Below are 22,497 nucleotides of genomic sequence, written 5' to 3' on the forward strand. Positions count from 1 at the left end.
GGTCCGATGACTATTTTCATTGACGTATTTTACCTCAATAAATTAGAAATTTTAATGTAACATTCTCGGTATTGTTTATTTTTAACGAAAAATCACATTTTTACCTCTCTTTGGTACTATTCACTATACCTTTATTTGTCATTTTTTTTATTAAAACTAAAGATTTTTTGAACTTTTCGTTAGTTTCCTTAATAAACTAGTAAAAATGCAAGGTGGACCGTCTAACATGTGTACTAGGCAAACGGCCGATCAAACCTGTAAGGCGTACAAAAGCCAACCAACAGGATCCTCCGAAGGGGTTGCACTGCAGACCGAAATAATTTTGCAATTCAAAAATGCATCACATACATTATTGGTACTCAAGTGTAAATGAGAGATTTTAGGTTATTACTAACCCCTTGTAAAACTTAGGTCACCCTCTCCCGGGCTTTCCCTTAGTGTAAATAGTACTGTTTGTAAAAAAATAAAAAATGTATCACATACACGAATTTTACACGTCTTGGTACACTCAAAACTTCACCAGAAATTTTTTTCTGTGGGGTGGAGTTGGTACACGACAGAAACAATCAGTTCCGGTTTTACAAAAAAAAAAAAAAAAACATTATGAAAAGAAAAACTAACTCAACTCCTATGGAATCTCATGGAGATTGATCTACAGCTACAAAATCACGCTTTCGCAGCCTTCCCGTCGTCTCCGGAGGAAACTAATCGAAGGGACTTGCTCTATTTTCTGCTGATGTCCAACTTAAATGATCATGGCATGCCGAATTTGGACAGGGCAGACTGGAACACGGATGAAAAGGGCCGAGTTGCACTTTGGTCATCGGCTTTAATCTTTATTTGAGCTTTGGCGGATGATGTGTTGACTACACACTCTACCAAAAATGTTGAAGAATCTTCTGCCTTCTGTGCGAAGAAGAAAAACTTGAAGTTGGGGGATTGGCCGCCGGATGCAATGCAGTGGATGGCTTGGCCTTGCATATGCCGTAGGAGTGCTTGAGGCGTTGTCAATGCTGCAACTCCTTGAGGGTTCATAGAATACTCCTGCTTGAAATTAGAAGCAATTTGTAAGAAAGATATACATAAAAAAACCGACCAAAATATAAACAGTATAAACATTATGCAGAAAAATATATATTTCAAGGTATACCTGTGATAAAGATATTGGCAATTGGCGCCACTTCTGCTGGAAAGAGGTTGGATCCAAAACAGCTTTCGGATTAAGCTTCAACGGAGGAGGTGAAGGTGCAGGCGCAGGTGCAACAGCTAGTCCCAAGCCAAGCAGATCATCAATTGCAAAGCTAGACTGCGGAGCATTTCCCGACACACTAGGGTTTGAAATTACCAACCCCGACAGTTGAGAAGTGGGAACAGACACAGATGAAGCATCATATGAAGGAGCACTATATGCAGAAGAACTGTTATTGAGACCTCTTGTTTCCTCCTTCTCTGAGGTACTTAAAAGCAGATCCTTATCATTTGCTTCGACTCTGTTTGGATCAACAGTATCCGCAGATTCTGTCCCAATAGATACATTTCCAATTTCATCTGAAAACTCAAATGGGCCTCTGTGTTCCTTATAAGTAAACATGTACGAAGGCTGCAAGCATTTCAAAATATCAGTCTTTGTCAATTGTCAGGCCTCCCTTCAACAAAGCTCTCAGTATATTGTAAACAAGCGAAAATACCGCAATCGATTAAGACAAGTAATGTATGGTTTACACTTATATTCACATATCCATTGTGTGTGCCTTGTGTTTGTCTACCCAGACACCCAGGAAGGGGATTGGGAGTGTTGTTTTCTTTTAATCTGAAATCATTTACAAGGGAGGAGAATTATTATTACCTTCTGATATACCACGGATAAACTGTTAAATTCGTCGAAAATCCGATCTTTGATTTCACTGCTCTGGGTATCAGCAAAGACAGAAACAGCTTGCTTTGGAGGGTTCACCACTTGTTCTGCTACACTTATTTTATATTGCAAAAGCCTGTAGTAGAATAAGGCTCTATCATGAACATCCTGCAACCAACTGAAAGTTTACTGAACATTCCAATGAAAATATGACAAAATTCTCACCAACAGAAATTAATGCACGCATAGAACATTTTAAAGGTAATCATATATAACAACATTAAACACAACAACATGCACCTGATGAAAATCAGCAAGACCTGCAGCCAGTGCAGCTCCCAGGGATTTCTGAGTCTCAGGTGGCCTCTTAAAAAAACACTTCATTACTGCTGTTAGTAGATGTAAGCGAACCTGTGTAATGGAATCGTCCCATCACTCAATAGTATATAAGTAATTAATAACACAACCGTAGTTTTAATTCATGAATTTGTACCATTAGAGGTTCAAAAGTATATCTGTAGCTGTAAAATGCTAGAATATAATGACCACAAAGACCCTACACAATCCCCACACTAAGTACACACACAAATACTAGACCCCTGGTTTGTCATTAATTTCCAAGCACTAAAATTGAAATCACATTGGCCGATCAAATTGAGACTGCAAGTCCGCAACACAGTACTTTATTCTTTTCACAAATAAAAAACTACATTCTCCAAGTTATTTCAAGAGGCCAACCAGAAAATGGATCCTCATCAAAACTAAGTAATATACACTTCACCTAAAAGAAATAATAATTTCATATCTTTCTGTTTACTACATGATGTGAAAACATTGACAAATAAACCAGGGCTCATTAAGATAGAACAGAAAATGCAACTTAATAACTTACCTCAGCGGAATGCTCATCTTCCCAATTTTCAATCAAACCCTCTAAAATATAAGGTGCATCATGCATTTCCTGAGAATACTCCCCCAGCATCCATATAAGAGCTGCCTTGGCCTTGGGTTCTTGAACATTTTTGCTGCTAATGTTCCCAACAACCGCAATACAATCCTGACTCCATTGTGGATATTTCCTCAGCAGATCTTTTACAAGAACCTGCATAAAAAAACTCCAAACTTGAGTCAACCTGGCTAGCTATCGAGTATATAAAAGTAACATGATCGTTATTTTGCTTTTATTTTCTGTTTACCCTCATTTGTTTTTAACTGACCTATAGCCATTTAACATATCATTCGCAGGAAGGAACCACAGTAAGCTGGTATGCTTAGAGTTACCATTATAAGTATCTAACAGAATCAAACATGATTATTTACCAGAGCCTCAGCAGTTACATAGTCCTTTTCCATCTCCAGAAATTGAAGAAGTCGATCCACAATTGCATTCACATCATACTGTTGTAGAGCTATTTTCCCAACTGCACGGATTGACTCTCTTGCAATGGGAATATCAACATTTGCAGCATATTCACATAATTCCGTCACTGAAATGGAATCAAGCTCATGCATCAGTCATACTGCTGACAAGAAAAACAGCACCCACGACCACTGACCAAAGAAAAGGTCACCTTAAAGAACACAATAATACACACACATGCACATTATTGCTCAAGAATCTGTAATGAATTTCAGGTGGTGTTTTCTTACCAATTTCATAAGTGTTACTCTCATTTGCCACTGCAGTCAACATCTCAAGCTTCAACCTTTTAACATAAGATGGCTCATTGTACTGGCAATAAAAGTGTTTATAGTCTGAAGAAAATATGAAAGGTGCACGCATCACCAAAAGATGCAGATGACTTAGAACTGCATAAGATTGCTCTGGACTTCCTGAACTCACTAAGGTCAGGAGAGGAGCTTTAATGCGTTCATATACCTAACAAATAAAAAGAGGCAAAATAAGCTTTAACTAGAGAAGTTATTCGCATAAAATAGCAAGAATAGCACACAATGGTGCAACATGGAACATCGGCATAAAAGTCACAACCATCAGATCCTAAAATGTTATTTCTTTTCCAAACTAGATCACTCTGTATACTATATGGAGTATTTTCCAACCAATTAATATAAAAGGGATGACTAGCAGCCAACAGTTCTTCTATACTGCTATATATATAGTAGCCCCTATACGATTATGCAACTACAAGAGGTTACCTTTTGTAACATTAAAACAGCTATATTTCTTCCTAATTTTTGAGTTGCAAAAATATAGGTTTAAATGGAATTGAATTTCTTTATGTTTACCTGCTGATGTACATCAGTCATCGACAGAGTCAACTGAAGAAATACTTTAGTGGTTGCTAAGACAACAGCACCATTTGCATGCTGAAGTCTATCCTCGAGCAGATTCATGACATCAAATATCTCATTGGGATCTGCGGGTACATATTTAGCTACCAACTCAAGTACCAGACATTGGGCCCATTCACTAAATTCCCTAATCCTGCAAAAGAGAACATGTGCCAAACTCAACTGCTGTTTTTTCGTCATTAGTTAAATTAAATGGAATTGCTGATATTGAATCATTTTGAACAATTAAAAATTGTTCCCAGGTGAGAAAGTTGTCATATTACTTGGCTCTCTACTTATGTGCTATGTGGACGATTCATCATTGGATATATTATATTCACTATACCAACATGATGCAGAACCCATATGGAAAAGAGGAAAGAGAGGGAGAGAGATAAACTACCGGTTCAAAAGATAGTATATGACTGGCTTGCTAAGCAAAATTTCTCTCTCCCTGGATACTTCTTCAGATGCGCTGCCTCCTAAGCTCCAAATCTCTTGTAGGGCAGACAAACAATTTGCAACCACCTGACAATATAAGAATATGAGAATCTCCTAACTAAAAAAAATGGTCGAAACTTCCTGAATCATCTGTAAAGTTCAATATAACATGGTGGAAAAGTATAAATCAGATAAGTGATTATTTGACTATCATATCTATAGCATTGAACTTTGTTCTTCAGCCGATGATTTATCCTTTTAACAATAAAGAGCGAAAATACATTTTTAAGAAAATATCAAAATCAGCAAATCTTAATATATAAAAAGCAGAAAACAAGGAGACTGGTGTCAAGTTACTTTATAGTTGACCAAGCAAAGAGTATAACTGGTAAAAGGGACGCCTCAGCATAATAGTTTCAAAATCAATAGTTAAAATTGTCAAAGCATCCTTAAGCAAGGCATTGTGAGATAACTGAAATTGCCTTACCTGAGTTTCTCGGTCATTAAGCAACAAATGCTTAAGCGTTGTTGGAAAATCTGCATCAACACAAGTTGAGGCCGATATATGATACAACTTCAGAACCCCCATAACTGCTATCATCCTCACATAACTATTATTGTCCTTCAACCCTGCACCTAAAGGCCCCACCAAATACTCTACAAGGTTTGTCACTCGTAGCGAACACAAGCTCCTCAATGCAAGCCCTCGGATCATTGGGTCCTCATCCTTGCAATCTCTTTGAAGAAAATTTATCGTCAAAAGTGCAAGGTCCGGATTGACCTTTGCATAATTCCCGACATAAAGGTAACACATTTTCTTCAAAACTATATCCGATGTGGCTGAGCACATCACCATCTCCCCAAAAACAGACGAGACATCAATGCCAATTGTCATGTAAGAGATAACCTTCTTGAAAAGCTCTCGCTTTGAATCATCAACTCCCGGAGCTCGGCTGCCGGCAAGATTCCGGAGCTGCGTTTTCACATCGGCAACTTCGCCTTTTCTGCTCGGAAAGTAAGTTTTGAGTACCGATTCAAAGTAATTGAATTGTTAATGAGAGAGTAAACCGTGATACAAATGATTCTGAGCAAATGCTGAAACAATTGGGGTAAGATCTGCCATCTAAGTTCAAATTAAATCTGCCAACTTATGTCGAACAACAAGAACTTGAATTTAAATTCACCTGGGCTCCGTTTCTTATCCGATTAGAAAACTCTTTCCTCATTAACTGAATTACTAAAAAGACTGATAATTCACATGCGGAAAATCAATGCATGCAGGAAACGAGATGGAGTGATCTCTGAATCGGAACAGCATGCATGGTTCGAATTGCACCCAAAACTAATCGAAATTTCTTATATTGTTTGCCAATTGTCTATCACAAAATTTTCTCGGGAACTAAGAGAGAGAGGGAGAATCTGAACTTACCCGGCAGGCTGAGACGGCGAGGAAGATCGCTGAGACTGCCCCGGAGGAGCCATGATCAATCGGAAGTGAACTCGGAGATCTAACCGAGGTGAAAAATTGGCCACTGAATCTCAGAAACCAAGTTGAAAAACTTTAAAGAGAAGCATCCAAGCCTTCCATTTTGGAGAGAGAAACTAGTCGATGATGTTGACGTGGCTGGACCGGGTTGGTTGTCTCTTGTCTGTAAGAGCAAGTCCACCCCAAAGGGGTAGACCGGCTCAAAGTGTGAAAAATGGACCGTCTACTCCCCGAAAACACTCCACCCCAGCCTAATAGGCTGGCCTTCAGCCCCAGCCAGGCCGTAGTCCGGGCCAAAATGTGCTGAGCAATCAGCTGGTCTATGTGACGTCATACTTACGTTAGCGTGACATCATAGCATATTTATATTTTTTTTGCATCAGGTGCGTGGGAAACATGCGCACGTAGGGGCGCGTTCCCGACAAACAACAGGCAGTTGGGCCCGCCGTTTCAGCGCACCAATTTGGATCCTTGAGTGGCCACGTGGCTCGTTATGGGCCGTTGGATTTCCAACGGCTAGTTTTCTGGACCATTGGAAATCCAACGGTCAAAAAATTTGAAATTCGAACCTAACAGCTAAATGATGTGGTGTGTTCTGGGCTGTTAGATTTAAATCTTTTGCAAATCCAACGACACACATTAATTTACTTAATAAAAATTAATAAAAATACAAGAAAACTTAAAACAAATATTATTTTTCCTATAAATACCAACCATCATCTTCCACCTTACACCACATTTCAATATTTTCGGATAATAGTACTTTTGGATAATGACACGTGACGTGACAAGATTGATTAAAAATCCTATCTGAAATTAAAACTAAATTTATTATTTATTATTTATAAAAAATTGATAATATTTTAAATAGGCTGGGTGCCAGCGCATTTTGTAGAGATGAAAAAGCATTTGGCCAATTTACTGTTTATGAAATCTATCACTATTTATTAAGTAGATTAAATAGACTGAATGTCAGCATATTTTTTAGAGGTGGATTTGCTCTAAATTCTCCCCTCTTTGGTGCTCCACAATAACAATGGGCTCGACCGCTCGAGGTCCAGAAAGCAATCAACAAAAGTACAAAATAATTAGTTTCAATGGGCATTGGCCCGGAAAACCCAGAAATCACCTAAAACGCACCATTTCTCGTCAGTCCCCCACGCCCCGAAGATTTTTCCCTCATCGCTTCCCACCACCAAAAAACCCCACCAGAACACAGCAGAGCTCGGCAGCTGCTCCCAAATCATAGACAAAAAATCAATATACAAAAAATCTACATATATGGTTCTGCTTCACCTTCCAAGAACCCATATATCTCTCTACACCCATTTCTCCCTCTTCGCAAAACCCAAAACCCCAACCTTCGCCACCGCCACAACTCTCCCCCCAGTCCTCACCTCCGCCCTCTTCTCCGCCCCCAAATCCACCCTCTCAGCCTCCGAACCCATACCCATTTCCCAAATCCCGGAACCCCAAATGGAAACCCCCAAGGAATTCGAAACCCACATCGAAATTCCGCTCGAGAAGCTCTTCGTGCCACCGGAAACTGAGGTCTCGTATACCAACACCGGTGCTCTGAGCACCCGAATCTTGAAAGGGTCCAATATTCTGCTCAGCAAGTACGCCAGGAACGCTCAGGTGGACCAGGCCGAGTTCGTGAAGAGCAGTGTGAGGACTGAGGATTGCCCCTCTGATGGTCTCCCGGAGTTTGCTCTCGTGGGTCGGTCCAATGTCGGCAAGTCCTCGCTGCTCAACTCGCTTGTGCGGCGGAAGCGGCTCGCTTTGACGTCCAAGAAACCTGGTCAGTAATTGGTACTGTAAATTCCATCAGCCAACTTTCATTGCTTGGTATTGTCAGACTTGCTTATTGGCTATTGGGGAAGAAACTCAACAAAAGTTAGTATTGATTTGGTGGTTTGATGAAGGTTTTTCCATAAATTCAACATTTTAAAGGATAATTTGTAGCTTTGTTTTAGCATGTAGAGTTTGAGGCACCCTGATGAATGACATTGTGGCATTTTGGTCTGTAGACTGACCATGCATTCTGGCATCTTAATTCGAACTCGTTCATTTTTTTTCCTGCAGGGAAAACACAATGTATCAATCATTTTCGGATCAATGATAGCTGGTTCCTGGTGGATTTACCCGGCTACGGGTATGGTTGAAAGATATGTATATTTGATTTCTACGGTTTTTTTGTTCATATAGAAGGTGTGAAGATACAAATCTGAAATTTTGAATGGTTGCCGTGATGAAAAGTTCAAGTTTCCGAGAGCTTAGAGGGAGCGCATTGCTTATTGGCTTTAGTTTCTTTAGAGTTTACATTATGCTAGGATTCCGAGTCCTGCTAAATATGAACAAGAGACTGCTGATTTCTCCCTCGTTATGCAAGTTTTAAAATGATAGTCTTATATTACCTCTGTGCGTTGTGTAACCTGACAGGTACGCTGCTGCACCACAGGAACTTAGAACCGATTGGGTGAAGTTTACTAAAGACTACTTCCTGAATAGGTCGACATTAGTTTCGGTTTTCCTTCTCATTGATGCCAGCATTCCTGCCAAAAAAATTGATCTGGAATACGCTAGTTGGCTGGGCCAGAATCAGGTAGTACCCTTTCGTTGCATTTATGCCAAGAGTATTGGCAGATATGGTGACAATAATGTCTCAAATCGAATAATGTTAGCTTTCCGGGGGAATTTATGGGTACTAGAGGTTTTGACACACACTTTATTAGCGGTTACACTTGTTTATTTTCTCCTCTGAATGATGAACCACCCACGGTTGCTTACTTTCGAGTTTGTGTTCTAAACATAATTAGCGGAAAACAAAATGGAAACTTTCTTGAACATGCTTCCCTTTGTAACGAATACCAGTTTTGAAAGTGAATGATGCGCAGGGGTAACTAACTATGTGCCCATTCAGATTCCTATGACTTTGATATTCACCAAATGTGACAAGCGGAAAAAGAAGAGGCATGGAGGGAAGAAAGCTGAAGAGAATGTGCAGGATTTTCAGGAGTTAATAAGCGGCTTCTTCGAGAGAGTGCCGCCGTGGATTATGACGAGCAGCCTGACCAATCAGGGTCGTGATGAGATGTTACTGCATATGGCTCAGCTGCGGAACTACTGGCTGAAGCACTAGGAAAACCAAAAACCTGATCACGTCTTCCCAATCTCAAGTAGGTATGCTGTCTAAATTATTCAAGATACATCCAAGTACAAGAAGCTGAGATGAATTCCCAACGTCACACTAAGTATTTTATCCCCAAGGGCTCTGTAATCTGCATCTGAATATGATGTTAAACTTGGCAGCAATACATTGAGGAAAAGGAGAGCCAATGAGCTTAATGTGGCAAAAAGCTAATAGCTCAATTTTGTCCTTCGTGTTACTGTTTTAATCTAGTGTAAATCTGTTTAAATCTTTATTTAAGGTTCAGGGAATCATAATCTTTACATTTCAACTTTGTGCTCTTTTGTTCTTCCTGTGCCAAGTTGTTTAGGATTGTAAATTTTCTTTTTTGGTCCGAGTTTGAACCCAAGACCTTGGGTGCAAGAGCTTGAACCCAAAACCTCAGGTGCAGGGGTTGGAACCCAAAACCTCGGGTGCAAGACTTGGAACTCAAGAGCTAGGGTGCATGAGTTCGAACTCAAGACATCAGGTGTATGAGTTTCAAGCCAAGCCCTAGGGTGAAAGCATGAACCTAACTTCAGATGCAAAGTGGTCATAATCGCTAACCTACAAGCACATTACCATCCAAGTTATGAGTGCAGTCTAGTAATTCCGATTCATCATCAAAATAGAAGCAACTTCGATCCTAAGAAGATACGATGAAGCTAAAGACATGCTAGAAAACTCGCTGATCAACCCGACAAGCAAAATAAAGGACAAACATAATTTGTAATTGAGAGTAATTTTCATTTATATCAAAATGCAGCTGCAAGTGGAGAGAGTCTAAACCATAACCAACTCCTCTAATAACACAATAAGCAACTAACATCCGTTAAACAATGATCCAAAACTTGTTCAAGTGAAAATTCAAAACTATCAAGACAAACAAAACAAAAACCAAATCGAAAACAAAACAGAGTTTGAGTTCAGTGGGCTTTGAAAACTTATGAGGAAGCAGCAGCAGCACCCTTTCTCCTCGGAGCAGCCTGAGTACCTTCCAGGAAGCCGCTCTTGAACCTCCTCGGCACATTCCTCAGGTACCTCATCCGCCCGGTTCCCGTCGTCTTTCGGCGCAGCGCCTTCTCACTCCAGTTGTCTGAAACCAAACCCACACAGTTCATCAAAATCCCAAAATTACATAATTTATTCAGGAAAAAAAAAAAAACAACAGTACAAGGAAAAGAGAAGTCGTTACATTTCCTGAGGCGGGCAGCAGGGTAGGCGCAGGCGGAGCAGCGGCTCTTCTGAAGGTGAAAACTGCGGCGGCCGCACCGCACACAGAGTGTGTGCGTCTTGTTCCTCCTCTTTCCAAAACTTCCTGTTCCTTTGCCCTAATTCATATTCCCAAATTCAAACCATTTGAATCATATATCTAAGTTAAATTGCTATCGAAGCTAGAAAACCAGAGAATGAGAGATCGAGAGAGAGTACCATTTCGTTGGGTGCAGAGAGAAACCTTAGATTTCAGAGGAGTTGAGGGAAATTTCTCGCGGATGAAGATTCAGTGACTTATATAGTTGTCGTCATCGACTAGATTAGGGTTTCATTTCGATGTTGGGCCTCAAATGGACTGGAAATGGAGGCCCAATAATAATCATAGGCTTGCCATTCAAATGAGCCTGTTAGTCTGTCGACTGTTTATGTTAAGTATACAAAATTGTAAGAACTTAGCATACGCGGGGATAGCTCAGTTGGGAGAGCGTCAGACTGAAGATCTGAAGGTCAGGTGTTCGATCCACCTTCACCGCAAATTTATTTTTCGTTGTTCAATCTAATACATATAATTTTCTACAAATTTATTTTTTGGTTCATTTGAAAAGAAAATAAAACTTTTATAACCACAGTATGGACTGAGCTTAACAACTCAAAAGTGGTCCCTTGTGAAAAAATGTTGTCTATGTTTTCTACAAAAAATAAAAATTCTACATGATTTGAACTCAATAACAAAAAAGATATTAAGTGTTACTTTTAAGCATGTACATAAGTGATTCAATTTGCTCCGTTCTGAAGTCCTTGTCCATGCCTACATGCTTTGAACTCAATAACAAACGAAGATTAAGTGCCACTTGTAAGTATGTACACAAATGACTCAATCCGCTCCGTTCTAAAGTTTTTGTCCATATCTGACTATATATGGCAACAAGCATCGTAATGATAATTAAACTTCTTAATCTCACAACTATATATAACTACAATGATGTGGTGTGTATATATATCGTATCAAACACATACATTATACGTGGAAGATATATATTAATTTTCATAATGTTTCCACTAAGAACAAACATGAACAATGTTGATAGGGCAGTAAGTGGGACACACCAAGACATCGAAACATCAACAATTCAAATTCGTTTTTTCAAAGTAAATTATCGAATTTGTTGAACTGGCGCAATCTTTCTCTTGTCTGGGTTTATTTTTTTACTATTTTTGGTGACAGACATTCCCAGAGGAATAATACTACTAATCATGATTAGAGTGAGCCCCAATATCGTCGATTTGGGAATGTCTGATTGGTGAACATTTCCGTTGACTAATGACTTACTGTCATCTGATCATGCTACCGACTTTGTGCATGCCAGTCCATTTATAAATTTAGGGTTGGAAATGGTCCATCCCATGCATATCAGTACAAATCAAACCGTTAGGGATAATCAATTTCTTGGACCACAAGAAATTAAGGCATTTTTAAGCCCACTAATTGATGGTCCTTAGTGGTGGCCATGTGAATTGAATCATATATGTGTATTTCGTACGTCCTAAATTGCCCTATCATTGAGCTTGTGGATGATATACATAACTTACAAAGGACCACTTTGTGTTTTAAAGCCAAGTGCATTTGCTTAAAGATGCTTTAATTTGTGTTGTTGATTTGCCTAAGTACGTAATTAGCTTTTTAAGATGGTTCTTAAAACCTAATTGCCTTATTTCGTTCTTTACCAAATTTCTAATCGTACCCATAATGTCATAGTCTTCTTTCTTTGTTTCTTTTTATCTCTTATAAGGTTATTTATGTTCCATCTTTCGTATTCAGTAATTCAAATTTCATTACAATTAAATAAGCAGAACGATGTATTCTTACAAAGAAGAAAGAAACGTTTTTTTTTGTATCAATAAAGGTTAGGGGGATTTAAACTTGGGACTTCTTCTACCATTGAGAAGTGAGGAATAAAGAAGAACGCTTTACTAATCTTACAAAGAATAATAAGTTAATAACACTAGTCATGTTACACTATTCACTTCTTAAACTAAAGACGACAATTATACCAATAGCTAGTTGACGAAGTGAAAGTAAGCTGAAAGATTGAGTGAGTGACCAATAATTAGTTAAAAAAGTTTAGTGAGGAATATAGGGAAAAAAAAAAAAAAAAACCTTGTGTTATTAACGTATTATTCATAATTTCATACAGGGTAACTTGATTCGTACGTGTCATCTATTTGGACTTGTTTTATAATAAATCATTACGTTTTCAATGAGTATATATTGCATATTGCAATGTGTCTATTTTAGCCAAAGATTAATAAAAGAAATTTTGATAATTTGGGAGTGTTCTTAACCCTAATTGAAATATTCATACAGCAGTTGTTGTGTCTGAACTCATATAAATTAGCACTAGATTTATTTTTGTTTTATTTGTAATCCATGGATTAATCATATATAGCATTGAGATACAAAAGAAGCTAGCTCATTTTATTAGGTTGGTGGACATGGGCATAGTTTGTGGCCTGAGCTAAAGGATCATCATAGACATAAATGAGATGTGGAGAATGAAGTGTCCTTGTTGTGAAGCAGAGCATATATAATTAAGATTCGATTTGTGGTTGCTTCATCAAGGCAATTCGGTCGGAACAAATCCTTCCATGCCTATTGATCTTGTAATCATCATGAATTGTCAAACTCAACTCATGCATTCTCCCATAACATCGTACCACCATAGGTTATTCCCAAGCAAATTGCAACGCAATAAAACATGCAAACAGGAACAAAAAAAAACCCCATGAATTTGAGTTTGGCTTTTTCAAGGTAGATAATTTGTAAGGCTATACATGTAGGCATAACTTTTGTATTGTTTAGTAGCAATATGTGAAACTAGCACACGATTATTTTATGTTAACAGATAATCTAAAACCATATTTACCCTTGAAGTTTATGAATGAGATCCAAATTAAAAATTTATTGGCTACAATACTTATATGCATTTAATACAATAACCATCTTGACTGTCTGATGATGATTGTGTAAAATACATATATTCACATGAATTACATCTTAAGGTCAGATGATTATTGTATGAAATAAATATATATATATACACACACACACACAAGTATTTAAGCTAATCCCCAAGAATGTGTTGGCATGGTTGAAATTCACGTATTAAAAAAATTAAAAAATAAAAAAAATTCACAACTTTGTTTAACAAAATGGGTACAAGCTACTAGACCAAGTGAACATTATAAACAATAACTAACCAGGTAATGCTAGAGATACTAAATTTGTTGACAATATTTTGTAAACTAAATGATATGGAAGTTGATGGTTAAATTATTACTTACTGTTGATTAACGTGTTTATTTTTTATTTGTAACACATTATTTAATTTGCAAATTTAATTTATCTAGTATTACTCTAACCACAATCGTGACTTTTTCTCACGTGCTCTTTGTTGACAGACATGGACATTAATTTGGATTGTGAACCACTCCATCCTGCAATTTGAGTTAAGTTTTATAGGTAACTTTAAGTAACTGTAATTAGTTGGATGGATAAAACAGATCAAATATGTTGACAATTTAGTTGGGATTCCTTGACATGAGTCAAAATAGATCAAATATATCTTTCTAGATAATGATGAAAGAATTCAGTTACAGTCATGAGAGAATTTAGTCAAGGGCTTATTAACAGTTTGGTTATTGGGATCTCGAGTTTTTTGGATCAGATTTATTAACGATTGTCTGTTATTGACATGTGTTATTCATATACAAGGACGATTGATTTTAGCATATTCTCCGTTATATGATGACTATGGCCACATATTTTGGGATATGATTTAGACTCTTCAACTCTAACAGTTATGTTGGTCGATTCTAATTTTACCCAAGTTCACCGGGATTGTAGTGACCTGAGTTTGTAATGCTTAATTACTGTTTGTATTCATCAATCATAGTATAACTAACACCTCCCCTTTTTTTCTCTAATTTTTTTTTAAATGATAGAAAATTTCATTAAATCTGAATGGAAACATTTACATAAAGGCTAAAATATTAAACAACCAATCCGACTTAAAACAATCTTATCTATAAATGTCACATTCCCTCGAAACAGAAGAAGCCACTAAATGCGGAGTATGATGAGATTTTGGTTCGCTTTTGATCATTTGAGAAGATGTGGAGTGATTGATAGTTGTTCTTTGTTTGTCTTTCAAATGTGAGAAAATGACATATGCATGCCTACTAGTATAAAGCAAATTTTAATTACTCTCATAATAGTATAAAGCTTAGTAAGTGAGGATTAGCTAGCTAGCTATATATAGTGCTCCTTTAGGAAAAACATGATCAAAATATTTTAATCACGTTGACTAATAATTGTTAGCACTATATACACACACACACACACTATATTTGATGAAGCAAATATTTCATGATTTCATGTAAATATTTGATCCAAGTGCTATGATTAAAACGTGGGTTCTCGATCACTTTCTGTACTGATGATCATATTTTATGTATCCTGGATTGAAAAAGTGGTGGTCCAATCTTCTACTTGGGAGTGAAATCATTTTGACAGCGAAATTTGCATGCCAGCAGTAATAAAAATCTGCAAAGGGTTTGGTGTATAATCTTTATCCATGTCAAGTTGGAAAATGAAAATAGAAGGGTAAAAAGTTTGAAGTCAGTTCATATGATTTTCATTATTCTCAGTAGATCAAGTCAATTTTTCTATTGAAGTTGTCTGAAGACACTACACCCCTCAAAAAAAATCCAGAAAGAAGAAATACAAAAACCCTAGCTAGATAGAGAGAAAGAATAACCGCACACACAACCCTAGCTACGTCAATGTCAATACTAATCTCTCAATTGTCTCTCATCCCAACCCCATTGGAAATAGAGGCAAAAAACCACAATCATTTGCATACACTTGATGAAAAATAATACCAAATCCTACCCTTTAATCTCTCCCACTGATCTCTCTGCCTCTATAAAAAAAGTCATACCTAATTAGAGATCAATAATAATGTACAAGTGTACATGCTAGAAGTTGATGAGGTCCACCCTGCAAAACCGATACCACACACAATGCTTCTTTCTCTCTCAAAGTTCCTCTTTCCCAATCCCCTGCAGCTAGCTTCTTGTCAATTTCAAAAGTAAAGGGGATCGTAGACCTAATTCTCTCCCTTTCAACCTTTTCTTTTTCTTAGGGGTTTTCATTTTTCTTTTTCTCAACTGGAAGAGCACACACTTTACTTTTGGGAAATGATTTCTGCCCACCATTTTCACTTCATGCACGCCCCTTTCTTTTTTAGCCATTGAACTGAACAAAGCAAATATAACCACAGACGGAAATTAAGAGGGAGTGTGCAGCAATCACTACTTTCTTTTTTTGCACATGGTGCCAACCATAAAAAATCGTCCAAGAGGCGATCCTTTGGTAAAAATTTTCCTGGCCAACCCAAATCTCTCTCTCTCTCTCTCTCTCTCTCTCTCTCTCTCTCAGCTGCCTTCTCATTGTTATTAGCTCATCAAATCAAAATCATCATAATGATGGTGATGATGATGATGATAGTGGGAAAAGTGAGGCTTTAAAGGGAGTACAATGCTTTGCCTCAGCTTTCCAACACCGTTCAATATCTTCAGCAATTCTTTTGGCATCCATTGAGGCACCAAGTAGTCCACGTTTGGTAAACCCCACTGCATATAACCCACATTCACCTTTCCAACCATTTGGAAATGGCATTCTAGGCAACCCATCTTCCTTTGAAAACATATCACTCTCCTGCAATAACATATATATAAATATTAGGGTATATGCTAAACTTTTATTCCCTATACATAATAATTAGGGTAAAATTTTCTTTATAGACTTCCGTTTGTTAGACAAACGCTTTGTACATATATATTGTCCAATTTATATGTGCATGACACATTCATGCAAGAATCAATATAATCAATATTAAAGTAGGAATTGAGTTGGTACCTTTAGCCAAATGGGCACATTGCTTCTGTAACCTGTTGCTAAGACAATGGCATCAAATTTCTCCGTTCGTCCATCAATGAATTCTATAGCGTGAGGTTTTAACCTCTTGATGGCTGGACATACCTACAATATCATATAATATAACAAGTCAGAAAATAAGGAAAGTGAACTATGTGTCGACATTTATATGTATAATAAAAGCAAAAGAAGCTAGACATATAACATTTTGATAGTAAACAAGATTCTAAGAGCTCCATACATATTTTGTTCCAGTTACGGGGAAAATATTTATTATTAAACACGTTTAAAATGGTTCTATGTAACGTCAAATCACCATAATATGTTAAACTGTCTGATAAGAGAAAAACTAAATTTAATTGTTCGTGGGACTGCTATTACATCATAAAGCATATCTAGATGTACCATCATTGGAAAAAATACTGTGTAAATAATTAAAAGCAATGGCTGGCAAATAGTAAATTAAAAGAAAAAGAGAAGATTAAAGTGAGATTGAGAAATGACTTGATGAAAAAGCTTGGTACCTCAACGTCTCCACTTTTGATCTTTGCTAGTGTACCAACGTCTAAGACAGGGGTCTTTCCAGACAAGTTCTTGAGCTCCAAGGGACCCAATTTCGGTCGGTCTAATCCGAGTCGAGAGGTATTGCCGAGAAGCAGCCGAGACGCAACCAGCAAGAACCGATCCACAAGTCGCATGGGCAGCCACTTGAGCAACCACATGGACAGCCCAAACGTTGATTTTCCAAGCATCTCTCTTGGTAAGACATGTACCTGATTAATTCAAATATAAAAACACAAAAAGATAAAATTAAAATTACACTCAAAAAAGCTCAAAAGGCACAAAAAAAAAAAAAAAAAAAAAAAAAAGGAAAAAAAAGCAATCAAACAATTAACATGGAGGTGATGTGTGAGTCCCATTCCATGTTGTTTGCTAGGACTTTGCCTAGCTAACTCTAGCTAGTTAATTGCTTCATATGCCAAGGACGAAATAATATTAAGGGCACAACTATTTCTTTATTCTGAGAAAAAAAAGGTTTGGAAGCAAGAGAGACATATGAAGCTTCTGACCAATGCTACGCATGCTTTGGTGTTCCAATAAAGTAAAAGATGAAAGGAAATTTTGTTTTGCTAAAAATAGGGTTTTATATTCATGTTTACTCAACTTTGAACAAACCATTGGAACTTGAAATGATAAGTAGTTTGAGATTGTTTGGGGGCTTTTATTTTATTTTTTTGGACAAAACAAAAACCAGTTAATGGCTCTAAAATAGAAAATATAGCACAGAGTACAATTTTCTCAAAACTGGTGTTTCCATTATATATAAATACATAATTTGTGTTAAAAAAATCATTCATAGTTTTATTCTTTAAGAAAAGAAATTAGGACAAACAATTGAGTGGTGAAAAAGTGAGTAAAAAACCGAAGAAACACAAATTAAAACTTGTTAAATACAAAATCAAAAACTCAAGGGCACCAAAAATCTTATAGCACTTTAATGGCATTTGTTTAGAGAGAGAGAGAGAGAGAGAGAGAGAGAGAGAGAGAGAGAGAGAGAGTTCTTACTGTATCTCTGACCACAAGAGAAGGCCTAGCATTATGATTACATAGATCCAAGCACACCTCCATGCCTGAATTTCCACAACCAACAACCAAAACTTTATTCTCTCTAAACTCTTCACCACTCTTGTACAAACTTGTGTGCCTTATAGGCCCTTTAAATTCTGTCATTCCCTCAAGCTTCGGCACCACCGCCTCTGCATTCTCACCCGTGGCGGCAATCAACCACCGGCACACATACTCCATCTCATCACCACCTTTCACTCCCGTTGTCCGCACACGCCAAAACCCGAGCGTGGGATCAAACTGGGCACTGGCCACGGTCTCATTGAACTGTGGCCTAATGTCATACTTGGTAGCATAATCTTCAAGGTATTGAATGAATTGTTGCTTTGTAGGGTAAGTTGGGAAATCATTGGGGAAAGGCATGAAGGGTAGCTCACAAAATTGCTTCGGCAAGTGAAGGCGAAGGCGGTCGTAGGTCTTGAGCTGCCATAAGGAGGCTATGCAATTGGATCTCTCCAGGATCACACTCGGTACACCTTTTAACTTGAGACATGCGGCGGTTGCAAGCCCTGATGGCCCTGCACCTACGATGACCGGCCCCGGAACACACACTACGAGTCTAGACGACGGTGATGGTGGTGGCGATGATGCTGACGAGGACGAGGACGAAGACAAGGAAGACTTGTTGCTCATTTTGTCAATGAAATAATAAGGATCATGGGATTGCTTGCCTTGTAATTCTCTTGTGTTGTAGTAGTCCATGGACATCTAAGCGACGATATGTAACAAATTAATTTAATTCAAGAACAGAAATAGTGAATTAAAAATTGAAGAAGCTAGCAGAGGAATTGTTAGTGAAGGAAGGAGCTTGGTTTGAGAGGAAAAAAATAAGTGAGAGGAAAACATTGGGAGAGGAGGTGTAGGTTTTGGAACTGTGTGAGTCTCTTAATCAGTCTAAGTTTAACTGTTTTAAGAGGGGATTAAGCTGATGGTTGGTTATACAGAGTTAGTGGTGATCAAGGCGTTTTCTCTTTCTCTCTTATCAGGGAAAGATTAGGCTTGTGAGGGCGATTCCTTGATTTATGGAGCGGATTAAGAGGGTCTTATCTATTTGTGAGAATAAGTAATTCGTTTTTTTTTTCCTAATCCTAATTTTCTGTGTGTTGTTCAATGGGAGGGTTTAAGCGGAGGAATGAGCAAACTACGGGACTAAATCAGCATCCAAAACAAGGAGGGAGGGAGAGAGAGAGAGAGAGAGAAGGGTGGATAGATTGATGGTGAAATGTGTATTTATATTCCCTATTGTTCTCATACAGGAATTTATGTGAGGAAGGCTAAGCGGTGAAGAGATATAACGCAAGGGGGGACATGATATGAATATTAATAAAACCATTAAGCATACTTTAAAAAAAATATAAAAATATTTTCTTATAAAACAGTCACAATTCGAATCGAAATATTAACAATGAAGTTGATTATTGTTTGAACATGTAACAAATACATCTTTTAGTTTATCTGAAATTAGAGGTGTGAATGGATGTCCTTAAAGGGCACAAATTCTTTTACATAATCCTAAAATAATGATCCATATTAGGATAAGTAGTCACTAATCTAGATGGATTTTCTTTCAGCCACTAATCTAGATGATTAAGGGATGTGAATTATTGGCATTGGAAATTGTGGATCGGACCAACTTGGTTTGGGCCTCGGGGCGGTGGAGTATGAATTGCATCCAAGATACCATTCACATTTCATGGGGATACTTTAAGAGCTGTGGTTGATTTGTAATCATGGAAATTTAAAGTAGATGTACTATAAGCAAAAACATGTTTTTGAAAGTAATTAAAAATCAAAAGTGTGAAAATTAATAAATTCTTGGGCTGAAGAAAAAGAAATATTTTGAATTTCTATTATAGTGCATTTGAATTATGGAGTTAGCTAGATGTTGTTTTAGTTGAAAATTACAAAGCATGCCGAATTAGAATTCTATAGAATGGATGACTCGTTTATATATATATATATATATATATATATATATATATACACACACACTACATACATATATGTATATATAAATTAGAGTTTTATTTAATTGTGAAAGTGCGGTGGGCTTGGCATTTGATTTTCAAAGGATTGGTGTCCATGAAAAACAGAACTTGGCTGCTGCTCCTACTGCTAATCAATCATAGATATATAATTGTCCAGGTAATTGATTTTTACTGTTCGTCCATAAAATTAATGTTGTAAACAACAACATGATGGTAGTGACAACAAATGTTTGAATTTTTTTTGAAACGGTCGATATTTTTCTAAAAATATCGAAAAAATCAAAGAAAGACATGAGTAAAGTCTAAATTTCACCATATATTAGAGAAACTCTTAATTTCAACTAAAACCGACACATTTCGTCAATATTTCTAACACATCGGTTAAATATCGACAAATTGCCATATGACATTCCCTAACGTTTCATTTTAAATTTTCATAATTTCTATCGAAGGCAACCGCTATCGATATCGATATATCCATTAATATTTTTACAAATTTGTATATCGATACTTCTACCAATACCGATATTTTAAACACTGATAACAACAACGAGAGTGGTGCTTATGTGTCAAGGTACTGGATTTGGAAAATGGTTTAATAGAATTTAGTTAGTTGCTTTTGCTAATGCAAAATTATAATAAAAAATGTGTACAAAACTACATAAGTAAGGAATATAGACTACACAATACTGACAATTTTGCGTTTGACTTGCAAATTGCAATCTCTTAAAAAAATAGATATGTCTCTGTTCTTGGAGTTAAAGTTTATGAAAGCATTGCCTAGAGAGTACAACCGATAATTCAAAATTAAAATATTTTCAGTTTGGAATTTGATAATGGAATTTTGTACTTACACAATTGACTAGACTTAAATGAATGGAACAATGGAAGGGAGAAGAACAATATATCCGTAGGAGAAAGTACACGGGTTTATATTATGAAACCCAACGGCAACGACAAAATTTTGTCGATGCGGGGGCGTTAAAAGATTGCGATAGTGTAATAAGACACTATGTGTTCCCACCGAGTCCCAACCAGATTAAACCCAAATCTCAATTTTAAGTAATCGTTTGCTAACTGTTCCACTTCACTTTTAGAACTACTTAGACATTAAAATAACTTTATATATACAGTATCAAAATCAGGGGAACTCATTTTATGACACATATTTTGACGCTGGCCCATTTTATAGGCCCCAATCCGTAATTTTCTTTCTAATTATTCAAATCGTCTATATTTCAATTCATCATTCATAGATCATTCTTGCAAAAAATAGACAAATTCAAATCATTAATACATTTGTTTGTAGTGACGAAAATGGACAAGTATAGTTTTGCATAGAAACACTAAAAATGATTGTCATGTAGTTAACGGTCTTATGATTTCGAATTTGGATAATTTTTTATAAACATGATCCGTAAAGAAGACCTAAAAGGTAAATTGTTCGAATCGTTGATAAAAATGAAATCACCATTGTTCTAAAAAAACCGACATATATGTATATATGTGACAGAAAAATCATCCTTATACTAGACCACTATATTTGATGAACCAAAGAAAAGAAATCGTTGAGCCTAAAGGTCAACACTCTCAACACAGCACCCAATACTATGCCTCCCCTACTATTTTCCTTATGTTCAACTCTATTTTTGTTTTGTGATTGTTGTCACACTGATAAAAAGATTAATAATCTAATGCAAAACCCGAGGAAACCAATGATTTAAGTAAAATGCAACGACAAGAACCCAAAAATTGTAGCTAGCATCTGCAAGCATACCTAATCATTGGAAAATATCAACAAAATTAAAAGCGTTGTGGAAACAAGGACCATAATATTATCATGAATTGGACGTACGTACGAATTCGAGGGCCACCTCTGGAGATGCTATATGTGGGTTGTTATGATTCTTATGAATTTCTCATCAAAAGAAATCATTTCGACACTCATTAGATGATATGAATTGGTTCAATGGAAGTAGATTATTGGCCCTCAAATCACCGCAGTGTGATCAATTTTCTGTCCCACTAAAAGTCTTCAAAAAAAATTGACGTATTCAGTTGTTTTTAATTGGTCTCACACTCTTCCAAAATAATATATTTTTAACAACGAATATTTTTTTTTTCTTTCAAATAGAGAAAGACTAGACGAAATTAACTTTTCGACAATAGTCTAGTGTGGACACCTACCCTTCTTCGAAGAGGTGAGAACCATTACACCCATAAACCCCTCGTCTGTCTCCCCCTCCCTCCCTCCCCTCCACCAAATTTATTGATAATAAATGAAAGTAAATGAAAAATAAACAAGCGGCGGGACTATGCCAAGACCCGCAACGACAAAAACGATTATAAGGACAAAAAGAAATGTCACGAACATGACTGAAGACTACAAAATCTGGAATCGAAGACCACCAGAAAAATCAAATCCTT

The 22,497-nt window shown here is 36.9% G+C and overlaps 4 protein-coding genes and 1 non-coding gene across 5 annotated transcripts; 2 read left to right on the forward strand and 3 right to left on the reverse strand.

The window, feature by feature from the left end:
- Nucleotides 1-420: 420 nt before the first annotated feature.
- LOC137739073 (beta-adaptin-like protein A) lies at nucleotides 421-6,188 on the reverse strand. Its single transcript, XM_068478559.1, has 11 exons — nucleotides 6,018-6,188; nucleotides 5,076-5,592; nucleotides 4,551-4,675; nucleotides 4,103-4,301; nucleotides 3,506-3,734; nucleotides 3,176-3,342; nucleotides 2,748-2,957; nucleotides 2,156-2,266; nucleotides 1,847-2,023; nucleotides 1,151-1,600; nucleotides 421-1,044 (listed from the first exon to the last, which is right to left on the reverse strand). Exons 1-11 carry the CDS (start codon nucleotides 6,068-6,070, stop codon nucleotides 754-756), a joined length of 2,529 nt encoding a protein of 842 aa, XP_068334660.1. The 5' UTR covers nucleotides 6,071-6,188; the 3' UTR covers nucleotides 421-753.
- Nucleotides 6,189-7,185: 997 nt separating this feature from the next.
- On the forward strand, nucleotides 7,186-9,529 carry LOC137747343 (GTP-binding protein At2g22870-like). Its single transcript, XM_068487442.1, has 4 exons — nucleotides 7,186-7,875; nucleotides 8,160-8,229; nucleotides 8,517-8,679; nucleotides 8,998-9,529. The coding sequence occupies exons 1-4, from the start codon at nucleotides 7,356-7,358 to the stop codon at nucleotides 9,214-9,216; spliced, it is 972 nt and encodes a 323-aa protein (XP_068343543.1). The 5' UTR covers nucleotides 7,186-7,355; the 3' UTR covers nucleotides 9,217-9,529.
- Nucleotides 9,530-9,970: 441 nt separating this feature from the next.
- LOC137747354 (large ribosomal subunit protein eL37x-like) lies at nucleotides 9,971-10,761 on the reverse strand. Its single transcript, XM_068487454.1, has 3 exons — nucleotides 10,675-10,761; nucleotides 10,439-10,574; nucleotides 9,971-10,339 (listed from the first exon to the last, which is right to left on the reverse strand). Exons 1-3 carry the CDS (start codon nucleotides 10,675-10,677, stop codon nucleotides 10,188-10,190), a joined length of 291 nt encoding a protein of 96 aa, XP_068343555.1. The 5' UTR covers nucleotides 10,678-10,761; the 3' UTR covers nucleotides 9,971-10,187.
- A 158-nt stretch (nucleotides 10,762-10,919) lies between these two features.
- TRNAF-GAA (transfer RNA phenylalanine (anticodon GAA)) lies at nucleotides 10,920-10,992 on the forward strand. The gene has a single exon. It is a non-coding gene; the product is annotated as a tRNA-Phe (tRNA).
- Nucleotides 10,993-15,189: 4,197 nt separating this feature from the next.
- On the reverse strand, nucleotides 15,190-19,250 carry LOC137744819 (indole-3-pyruvate monooxygenase YUCCA6-like). The gene is made up of 4 exons (XM_068484627.1): nucleotides 18,023-19,250; nucleotides 16,981-17,229; nucleotides 16,439-16,561; nucleotides 15,190-16,237 (listed from the first exon to the last, which is right to left on the reverse strand). The coding sequence occupies exons 1-4, from the start codon at nucleotides 18,788-18,790 to the stop codon at nucleotides 15,998-16,000; spliced, it is 1,380 nt and encodes a 459-aa protein (XP_068340728.1). The 5' UTR covers nucleotides 18,791-19,250; the 3' UTR covers nucleotides 15,190-15,997.
- Between the last annotated feature and the right edge of the window lie 3,247 nt (nucleotides 19,251-22,497).

The sequence above is a fragment of the Pyrus communis genome, chromosome 1 (assembly GCF_963583255.1).
Source record: "Pyrus communis chromosome 1, drPyrComm1.1, whole genome shotgun sequence".
Lineage (NCBI taxonomy): Eukaryota > Viridiplantae > Streptophyta > Magnoliopsida > Rosales > Rosaceae > Pyrus > Pyrus communis.